At 35.1% G+C, this 11228-nt stretch overlaps 1 protein-coding gene across 7 annotated transcripts in view; it reads left to right on the top strand.

The window, feature by feature from the left end:
- The window catches only part of LOC106875416 (diacylglycerol kinase delta), a 162884-nt gene that overhangs the window by 121113 nt on the left and 30543 nt on the right, over positions 1 to 11228 (top strand). For 6 of the 7 annotated variants that reach the window (XM_014923541.2, XM_014923542.2, XM_014923544.2 and 3 more), the window contains 3 exons: positions 200 to 418; positions 1748 to 1813; positions 3026 to 3193. In XM_014923541.2, the coding sequence (XP_014779027.1) occupies positions 200 to 418; positions 1748 to 1813; positions 3026 to 3193 (453 nt within the window). The remainder of the gene's footprint in view (positions 1 to 199; positions 419 to 1747; positions 1814 to 3025; positions 3194 to 11228) is intronic. The other variant, XM_014923543.2, reaches the window with a different exon arrangement.

The raw sequence follows: 11228 nt of genomic DNA, 5'->3' as shown, positions 1-11228 counted from the left end.
ATATATTAAGCCTAATCATGTTTATCTGCATCACTCTCTCTCCCTCTCACACACTCTGTGTATGTGTGTGTGTCTATATATATTCACACACACACTTTCACCAAATGAAATACTTAAATGTAATTGGTATACTTAAGTTTTTAAAAAAAAAGAAATTTTGTGTTGTGTTACATCTGTACTGTTACTTTTTATATTGTAGCTGTCGATGAACAGAATGCACAAACTGAATCGCAGTGTGGCCTTATTCAACCAGAAGCTGCACTGGACTCAAATATTCTCTGTGAACAATCACAGCAGTTTCCCTCGTCCAATTCTGTGCAAGGTTTAGAAGTTTCACAGTCTGTTCCAACGTTTGCAGTCTACACATCTGAATCAAAACCAGCTGCTAATGCTCATCCATCTCAGTTGAAGCTTGCAGGTAAGTGTAGCTATATCTTAGATTTTATTAGTTTATTATGGTTTATTACCGCATTGGAATCACTAATTTACATTTTTCATCAATATCATCATTCATCACTATCATTCTGATCATTTGATCATCATCATCATCATCATCATCATCATCATCATCATCATCATCATCACAACTGCTACTATTGCCACTCATCATTACTAATTAATAGTTTTGTATTAATCAACTACTACTTTTTTTGTTTTTGCCATTACTGTTTATAACATACATATGTGCTCACCAGTGTGAGTCACTTGGCTCGATATCATCTTTCCAACAATAGAATAAATACAATATCAGCTGGTTTAACCCTTTAGCATTTAAACCAGCCATATCTGGCCAAAATATTCTACCTACTTTGTGTTCAAACTGGCTAAATCTAGCTCCTCACATCTGCCCTGCAATGTCATTTTAAAAATAAACTACCACATCATCAGAATCTTGAAGCTCCAAGATAATTCATGATTAATTCAAAACAATGTGAATAAATAAGCATTGCATTTAACAGAATAATCTGAATGCTAAAGGGTTGAACTTTCCGAATTTTGCAACTACAGGTGTAAAAATTAGCGATAGTTTATAAAAAAAGGATTGGCATACGGAATGAAATTTGCTTGTAAAACTCTTAACACTTAGAAATGTTTGACATTCAGGAGGACATCAGGGTGTTTAACATATGATGTCAGGATACTTAGAAGGACATCTGGATGTAAAACCTAAATGTTTTAACCTGCAAAATTTGTACACAAAAGGACTGTATCTTTACTACAATGTGGAGAGTTCAGTGTTTACATGGATCAAAGGTCTTATGCAAATTTTTCAAGTATTGTCTGCTGTCTGACACTGAAATAATCTACTTTAAATTTTTGTTTTAAACTCATTCAATTCATAAGATCAGATAATTCTTTATTTTTACTGTGTTTTTTTAATTTTTTTTTTTTTTTTTTCAAGAACAGAAAGAATTTAGAAATTTTTGTTTTGGATACACTGAAACCGAAAATGCTAACATCTCTGTGTACTGTGTTTCGGGAGTATCTCTAATGAGAATGTGTTTTCAATAAGACTGTTTTTAATGAGATTATGTCTTTATGGAAACTGTGTCTTTAATGAGACTGTATCTGTGTTTCTTATGAGGTTGTGTAGCTAATATGACTGTCTTAAATGAGGCTGTGTCCCTAACGAGACTGTTCTCTCATACGAGATTCTGTTTCTAATGAGGCTATGCGAGATTGTCTTTAATGAGTTGAATATTTGTTTGAACATAATATGTATTTCTTTATTTCCGACATTACACAGTCTCCTGTTTTGATGTTTCTTCTGAAGCAAGTTCCAGCTGTCTTTGTGTTGAACCCTCGGGAGAAGGTTAGTATCACAAAGTTCAGAATCCTTTCATTTGTTGACTCCTTCTTACACACACACACATACACATGTACACATTTGAATTTATAAATGGCAGAAAATGTACTTGTATATGTGTGTGTGTATGTATGTGTGTGTGTTTGTGTGTGTATGTGTGTGTGTTTGTGTGTGTATGTGTGTGTGGAGGGTATTGTTATAAATTTGTTTGCAATTGAGGATTCATTGCTACACAGTTTACATTAAACTCTGTGTAACAGTGACATGAAGTCCCAATAATAATAATAATGATAATCATAGATACACTAAGCCTTTTGAATCTTAACTAGATGTTCAGTTTCTGAGCAGGACCCAGGATTCACTTTTATTGATGTTATCAAGTGCTGTAGTATCTGTTACATTATGTCTATTTGGTTGGAAACAAATCCTATGATTCTCTCATCTTATCTCTCTTTCTTCTCCCCTTCTCTTTCTTCTCCCCTTCTCTTTCTTCTCCCCTTCTCTTTCTATCTCTGTCTACTAATACAGTTTTTCCGTATTCTTTATAAACTCTAATAAAGTTGCCGCTCCCATTGTGTATGGTGCATATATATATATATATATATGTCAGAATTTTTTGTCTTTTTTTTGTATATGGAAGAGTTTGGGGTATGGCGTTGCTGGTGTTTTTCGTCTTTTTTTATATTTTGTATACCAGGCAGTGTGCAGTGATTTGTTTATTCCATGGGTGATAAAAGACATGTTCCGGTGTACATGTTATGCAAGATTTTTTTTTTTTTTTTTTTTTTTTCTGTAGGGTGAGCTTAAAAACTGAGAGGGCTTGGTGTCTGAAAGGAATTTATAAGGAAATATTTAGAACTTTTGTATGTTTTTTTTTCTGTGGCATTTACTGAGAATTAGCTGTAGTTTTAATTTGAAAGGAAATCTAATGAGACTTTATCTAGGTGTGCTGAATGTTGTTGTTGTTAATGTTGCTGTTGTTATTTTGTTTTTACTGTCCCTATTAAAGAATGGTGACCAGCCCACATTTTCAAACAGCACTGTAGCAGCTGTAAGAAAAAAACAAATTGTTTTAAAAGCCTTATATGATTAAATTTGGTGCTGTTGACAGTTAACACAGTAAAGAAAATGAAAAATATTAACTTAAGGTTGATGTATTCTGTTGAACAAATTGCTGGTAAACATATATATCACATAGGGTGCTGTTCTGTCTTTCAGAATATTCCAGGTCACCTCGAGGGCCAGCCACTCGGCGTATCAGCAGTATGAGCATGTTCAACAAGTCGCACAGTGTTGGCTCAAATCTTAGTAAAATTCGGGATAAGAGCCCCATCAAAGACATTCCACATTCACCCACTGCAGCACAGCCCTGTCTTATGCTGCCAGGTAAAACTGAACTTCTGACTGACGGTGTCAATCTCCCTATCTTTTCATCTCTCCTTTTTTTCTCTTCTCTCTCTCTTTTTTTTTTTTTTACCTTGTTGCTAGTTTTCTTATATCGTCTATCACTCCCATTTCTTGTTCACCTCCTCTTTTACTACAATGTTTATGGATTCCTAGGTGTAAATAAACATTGTAAGAAATAAAAAAGAAACCAAAGACATGTGGTTCCTGCTAGACAATACTCCTATTTTAGTAGGGTAGAAATGGACTGGGACAGAATCTTGTTAAAAGCAATCTAGGATAGATTGAGTGGATCTGTTAATGGTTTAGGATTGATGACGAAACCTTTATGTGGTGAGAGCTTCTAAAATGACTCCTTCAGTTCATCAGTTACATATAATACTGAATTTGATATACATTTATATATAAACAAGAAAACAACTGGAGAAAAAAAGGATTAAGAACCAAGAACCTTTGAGATGTAGTTTAAGAAAATTGGAAGTAACTGTTTCCACTGATTTCAGTTAACCAAATTATAAATATCTATATGGAAGATGGACGTTAAACGATGATGAGATATATGTATGTATGTGTTTGCGTGTGTGTGTGTGTGTGTATGTATGTATGTATGTATGTTTGTTCATTCATTCATATATTTCAGTTTTAGTATAAGATTATGCAATCGTGTATCTGAGCTAATACAGTAGACAACATTTCCGGTAACAAGTATTGACAACAGACAATATCACTTAAACATGAAGAGAATGATATGTCACCTAAGCACTTTAAGAGAACCTTGATGCTTGTCCATGTTTTCAATGGAAATTTGTCTTTGCTCTTCCATGATCCTAATATATCTTGGAAACAGACCTATGGAGACTGTACATGTTAAATTTCTTACAAAGAAATCAATGGCTGGCTGTATTTGTTAAATTTCTAATGAACCTTTTGGGGTTTTTATTTAGTATATTTCTTATAAATAGATCTATGGGAATGGTATTGTTACTTGACACATTTTCCTTGAGTTTTGAACAATTTCAGTTTTGTATTTTTTGGAGGAACAGTCTTGTCTTCCCATCACTATTTTAATATTTTGTGTTTCTTGTGTGTTTTGAAACCAAGCATCTTTTTCTCCGATTGATTTTCTTCTTCTTCTTCTTCTTCTTCTTCTTCTTCTTCTTCTGTAACCATCTTGTCATTTAGACATTGACCTCTGAATGCAAATTGTGCTTTTTGTCAGTGTTGTTGTTGTTGCTGCATAATTAATTCTGTCTTAAACTCTAAACCATACTATTAATTTTTTTTTATCCTTTTTTCATTTTGTTGGCTCCTATTGCCTTTTTTTTAATCTTCAGCTGCACTTAGAAAAATATTTCTTCTAAAATTTCATATAATCTTAACTTGACTAATAAAGTCTTTCTCTCCAAAGCTTTTGGAATTTAAGTCAATCACTAACTTGTCTGAAGATTTTCTTATAAAATACATTTCATCTGGTTCCCTTTGTCTGATAAGGCTTGTGTCTAATCATGTCAAAAAACAAAACAAAAAAATTCCCTTAAGTATAACTTTGTTGAGTTAAAGCACCACTTCTCAGATGTGAGATTGTTTGTTTAATCACTGAGATTTTATTGAATATCTTTAATTTGGAGTAGGTTTGTTTTTTTTTAACCAAATTTTCAGTTTTTTGATTAGTAAAAAGAAATTAAACCCCTTTAAAGTCATTTGTTATTGTGCATGGGTCAAGAAGAACATCTTACCAATTTTGTCACATTAAAGCATGTTTCATTTGAATTGCCTTCTATCTATGGTTCATTATCCATCTTAAAAACTATGATATTATCATTTCTTTGCACTGAAATTTATATTTTGTTGAGAAGAAGGACAACGACGGTTTCAGTAAACTCATTTCACAAAGTAAATGGTAAATGTTAATTTTGGAAGAAGATAATATGGAATTGGAGGAATAAAACCAACAGTTCAAAGAATTTCAATACATTCAACGTACAACTATTGTCCTTTGTTACAATTTGAGTTATTAACCTTATTCACTACAAGTGAGTTTAGCTACAAATTGGTATCAAACAAGCTTGTCTTACATCTTTTTGCAACCCAGTATTTTATTGCCTGGGTTGGAGATGTTGCATAGATTGGGTACAGAGATTGGGTACATAGATTGGGTACATAGATTGGGTACAGAGATTGGGTACAGAGATGTTGTGTGTGTTTGATAAGGGTATATGGGTTCAGTATTGGCATATTGTGTGAGTTGGGGCCAAGGATGTTGTGTGTGGCTCAAGGACCATGGATAAAATTAGATAAATCTTCCAGGTTTATCAAGTGATGAAGCTTCATTCACATTTTAATGAAAGGTGACTTTTCAGAATAACCCTCATGTGCAGTGGCAGTCAACAATATTGTCTTTGTTTCACATGGAGTATTAACCCTTTAGCATTTAAACCAAAGGCATTCTACCTGTTTTATGTTCAAACTGGTCAGATCTGACCTCTCACACTTCCCCTACAATTTTTTGCTGCTTTGGACAAGTGTTTTCTTAAATCTAATCAGTATCATGCTATTTTTAATGAACACACCGTGAAGGTATCCTATGCCAACTCACCTAATTTTGAGGAGCTTATGCATCGCATAAACAAAATGCGACAAAGGTTCAATAACACACCTACTGGATTTAGCGAACATTTGCATCTAAATATCAACCAAGGAGATGTAAACTGCAATGATAAACACCAATTATGACCAATTTGTAGAAGTAGAAATATTTATGATACAGCTAACACGGTAACAAAGCCAGTATATAGAGTTGGGACTGCCTTATATACAAATAAATATGATAAATGCTCATGCAGAGAAAAATCAAAATGTCCCTTGATGAATCTCTGTATGAGTATAAATCTTGTATATAAATGTACTGTGCACACAAGGGGAGGGCCATATGTTTTCTTTGGGCAGATGGCTGATTCATGTAAGAATCGTTATTGTAACCATGTTGCCAGCTTTAAGACAATCAATAAGAGACATTCAATATCTTTGGCAGATTTTGTATGATGACTGAAGGAGGATAAAATTAAGTACAACATTAATTGATCCATAGTAAGGCATGCTAAACCATACAATATAATTTCCAAGAGATGCCACCTCTGCTCCAAGGAATCTGTATCTATTCTGTGCACTTACAAGAAGATCATTAATAGAATGTCTGAACGACTCTCAAGATGCCTACATGAGCGAGTGTACTCGTGCCATGTAGCTTGCCCGAGGGCGTTTATACATCCATATCTGTTAACAGTTATTTTTAATACTTTTCTCGATGGATTGTGTATTTGTTTCTCCTTTTGCCATCTGCGATTTTATTTTTGAACCTCTATATAAATGAAGATATTTCTATAAAATGCAGAATAGTCATTTTAATGAGTTGTATTTATTTATCACCCGACGAGATACATCTACATCTCCGGATGCTTCTGAATCAGTTGTTCTGAGTCCCACCCATAAGGAATCAATGCTAGATGTGTCAGAACAATTGTCGTGATTAATAATAAATTCTCGTATGTTCCATCTTTAATCTTTCATTTGCCGTATTCGTTTCCTCATGAGAAGTGCATGAGGTCAGCCATGTCTCTTTTTTCTTGTTATAAACTACAGATGAGCATATTATCAAAAATGAACCCACACACATCCAGATGTAGCTAAATAATATATTGATTACCAACCTCCAGCCTGTTGCTAATTTATATAATATATGTGTGCATGTATATATATATATACATGTGTATATATATATATATATATATATATATATATATATATATGTGTGTGTGTGTGTGTGTATGTTTATATGTATATATAAATGTTTCTTTGTATGTGTGTGTGTATGAAGCCAGTGTTTCACTTGCCATTGGTATTTTCCTTTGATTAACACCCAAGCTGTTAACGAACAATGATTGCCCTACAACAGCCCTCCCCGTGTCTCATCACCACTACTAGAACCAGTCAATGTGTTACTAACGTAAAAGACAACTTGCTGGGTATTTTGCTGATAACCATGCTGAGCTTTTAATATCTGCTTTTACTAAGGAATATTCAGCTACAATATGCATCAAACAAAGTCATTTTTAACAAACACCATTCTTGCTTTTTAAAACGTTTTGTTTCTTTATTTATTCATTTATTTTTATAAAATGTTCTTTGATTAACATGACCGGTTTGTATTTTCTTAATTTTTAATTCAGGCTTTTTAACATTAAAAAATTTTTTCAACTTTCTTTTTGTCCCTCACACCCGGTACTGGTGCCTGTTGTAGAAAGCACCTAAGTATCCTCTGTAAAGTGGTTGACATTAGGAAGGGCATCCAGTCAAAGAAACCAATCCAAACCAGACAGTAAAGCTTGGTGCAGTCCTCTGGGTTGCCAGCTCCTCTTAAACTGTCTAGCACCACACACTAGCATGGGAAGTGGATATTAAATGGTGGTGGTGGTGATGATCTCTCCCCTCATTCTGGACATGGGTTTGATTAATATGCATTATCTGACATTTACTTGAATACTTGGAATGGCCTTTACAACAGTCTGACCTTTTCCATCCTCACCTCCCTCTCCCCTTAAGAGATTGAATGAAGTGTAGACAGAACTATGTGATCTACTCAGAGATGTAACATAGTGTCATGTCTTGTGTGCACATATTTCTGTCCCTCTACATATGCATAAGTGTACACATCTGTTTATATAAGAGAAGCTACAGATGTGTGTGTGTGTGTGTGTGTGTTAACAGTGCTACACTAAGCTTGCAGAGCACTAGGCTACATGTTTATAGTATGCAATCTCTTGTCTGACTGTATCCAAGTCACACTAGGGTCAACATTAATGTTCACTACTGCAGGAAGTAATGTCCATAATAAAAATAGACATAATTCTTCTTCATGTCCTTTTTGTACTTCTTCCTTTGTTTTCCCTTTCTTTTCTCTGCTCTCAATACTCCCTCGTTCCTAACAGTCACTAACAAGGTTTCCTTACTTTGGGTTAGGTATCTCATTAAACTCTTGAGTTCGATATGCACGCAGTCCTTTACACTTATCAGTCCCCTTTCTCCATTTGCTCTCTTCATGTATTGGCGATCAGTGTCTGCATGTGGATGATGGGCTCCATGCATCATTAGGAGCTTTCTTGACTTCCTGTCCATCTCCTTTAGCTCCTCCTCTGTCTACTTCAGGATTCCAGTGCCATACTGAACTACTGCAACTGTGTATGAGTTTATTGCCGAAATTATGTCTCTGGCATTCAGCTTTAAAGCCAATATTTTTCTCACTCACTGTAGTACTCTTTTTTTGTCTTTTCCTTCATGTTGTGGTGCTTGATTCCATCTACCCTTGGACCCCATGTAGTCCTGGGTTCTTCCAGTTTTGGAATTTTCTTAACTGCTGTAGTTATCTTTATGTCTTGGACTTCTATATTCCTTAACCTATCTTGGATTTCATGCAGCCACTCTGCTTCATCATTATGCTCTACAGGTCAGTCCCAGATCCCTCTTCAGAATCACTTGCTCTCCTCTGCATCTGGTGTCATTGTTACATGTAGTTCATCTCGTTCCTGAAACAGTTTCTTCTGATTCGCTTCAAACAATCTGTTTTGCCTGAACTATCTTTTTCTGTTGACACATCTTTCCAGTTTTGCTTTGATTGCTACTACTCTTTCTTTCAATTCTTCCAATATCACATAACCATAACCTTTATCTCTTATTCTATTTGTTCTTTCCAGCATTATTCTTATGCTTTTGTTCTACAACTCGCCTCTTGTCAATCTATCAACTCATTCTAAATGTCTTATTAACTTTGTTTCTCACAAATTCTTCTATGCCAGTATAATTCTTCGCTTTCTGTTTGTTCTTTTCTTTTGTATCCATTTTGCATAGCTTAAGATGTAGAAATTTATAAACAACATCTCAAAATTTTAAAATAAAATCTACAGTATAAAACACCACATCGTATTTACAATGAAGGAATCTATGTATGGAAAATCACATTGTAGTTAAGATATATATTAAAAAAAAAAATCTATAAACATCTCAAAGTTTTAACAAACAGAAAGTAATGGAAAAGGCTTGCACATTTTTGGGGGGAGCTGTTAAATGGCCATCCTATCGTGTGAATGCCTACAGCAGCACTGAGAATCAATTCGAAGAGGAGGGAGGTTGAGAAAGTGGGGACGAAGGAAGCAGGCAGGTAAGCTCACCAAAATTCCAATGTGGGGACAAATTTATGTATAGAAATCTAGATTTTTTGGGAGGACATAACATCGCTAGGATATAGAAATTTAGGTAACAATTTGTTGATCTTATATTGTTCAATTCTCTAATCATATCTCTTAATTTTCATAGCTTTAGCCTGTAGTCTTTGCTTCAACTCTTCAAGGACTACATTTAACCCTTTTTTCTTGTTTTTAATCCTGTAGGGTGACCAAATAGCTAGAAAAACACCCTTTGTAGGGCTGCCAGTTTAGTCTCTGACAACCTGACTTTTGTGATACAATTTCACAGCTTCAGTTGTGGTGGTGGTGCTGAAGAGCTGAGTGTCATGTACCTGAGTAAATATGGTACACAGACAGATGTAATGAGAAAATGGAGGGAAAAACAAAGAAGGAAGGAAAAGGAATAAAGATAATAAAAATCCTGTTGTTTATGCTGTTGTTATTTTCATTGTTCAGGATCTCTTCTGTAGCCATTATGACTCTGTTATTGTTGTTAGTGTTGTTGTTTTGTTCCTGTCTTCTGTAATCATGATGGCTCTGTTGTCATTGTTGTTACTATTTTTAGAGCTGTTGTTTCTCATTTAGTCTTTGCTACCTTCTGTAAACATTGAGGGATCGACAGTTTTCAGCCTGCTAGTTTAGCTGCTGCTACCCTATGCAGAGGGAGAATCCTGGAGGATAAGATGACTGGTATAGGGTTTAGTTTTTCTGTGTCTGGAGTGTGTAGAGTTTACTTGGTTTATAGGCTGTATTTGTGAAAACGGTGAGGTATTTCAACCTCCACCTTTCTAAATGGATCTGCCATATTATTTTATATTATTCTTATTTCTTTATTGCCCACAAGGGGCTTAACATAGAGGGAACAAACAAGGACAGACAAAGAGATTAAGTCGATTACATCGACCCTAGTGCATAACTGGTACTTAATTTATCGACCCCGAAAGGATGAAAGGCAAAGTCGACTTCGGCAGAATTTGAACTCAGGCGGTAATAGCAGATGAAATACCGCTAAGCATTTTGCCCGGGTGTGCTAATGATTCTGCCAGCTCACCTCCTTCTTATATATTATATATTATTATATATCGCCGCCTTATTTTATATTATTCTGCTGAGTCTAGCTGTTTGATTGGTCTATCAGAGACTGCTGATGATGAATTACTTGGGGTAAAACAGGACATAGTATGAGAATAGTGTTTTGGGGATTATTATTATTATTATTATCCTCAAGCAAGTCCTCAGTTCTCCATTTTGAACAGTTAATGACTACTAAGTGTTTAAAAGTGGAGTAAAATTGGTTTGCTGTGAGAAAGCGGATAAATCTGACATTTTGGGCAAAAATCCTAAATGAAAATACCAGTAATATATTGAGACTTACCATTTACAGTAAAACCCTTCATTAGAGGATGCAAGTAATAATATGTCAGGGATTGATTCAGTCAGTTTTTTGGTATCCCACCTCCTCTTTTAGATGTCGGTATAGTTGTATAATCAGGAAGTGTGCTTTGCATTCATGTGGTTCCATGTTTATTCCCATTGTGTTGCATCAGGTTCATTCACATCTTGAGAGTGAAACTGTGTAGAATCCTTTTGGATGTTCTTGAATGGTAGACTTAAATCTGTCACTCAATTTCGTGCTGCCGCCACCGCCACCACCACTACTGCCATCTCCACCTGTCCCTCGTGGGCCTTTAGCAGAGTTCCACTCTGTTGTTGCAAACATTCCAACCAAAATTCTGGTTGAAGGACAGTACAAGAGTTGTGCCCGCATCCGCCCCCCCCCC

Source organism: Octopus bimaculoides, chromosome 19, assembly GCF_001194135.2.
Source record: "Octopus bimaculoides isolate UCB-OBI-ISO-001 chromosome 19, ASM119413v2, whole genome shotgun sequence".
NCBI lineage: Eukaryota > Metazoa > Mollusca > Cephalopoda > Octopoda > Octopodidae > Octopus > Octopus bimaculoides.
The sequence above is the reverse complement of the archived record's forward strand: the minus strand, read 5'-3'. Positions and strand labels throughout refer to the sequence as shown.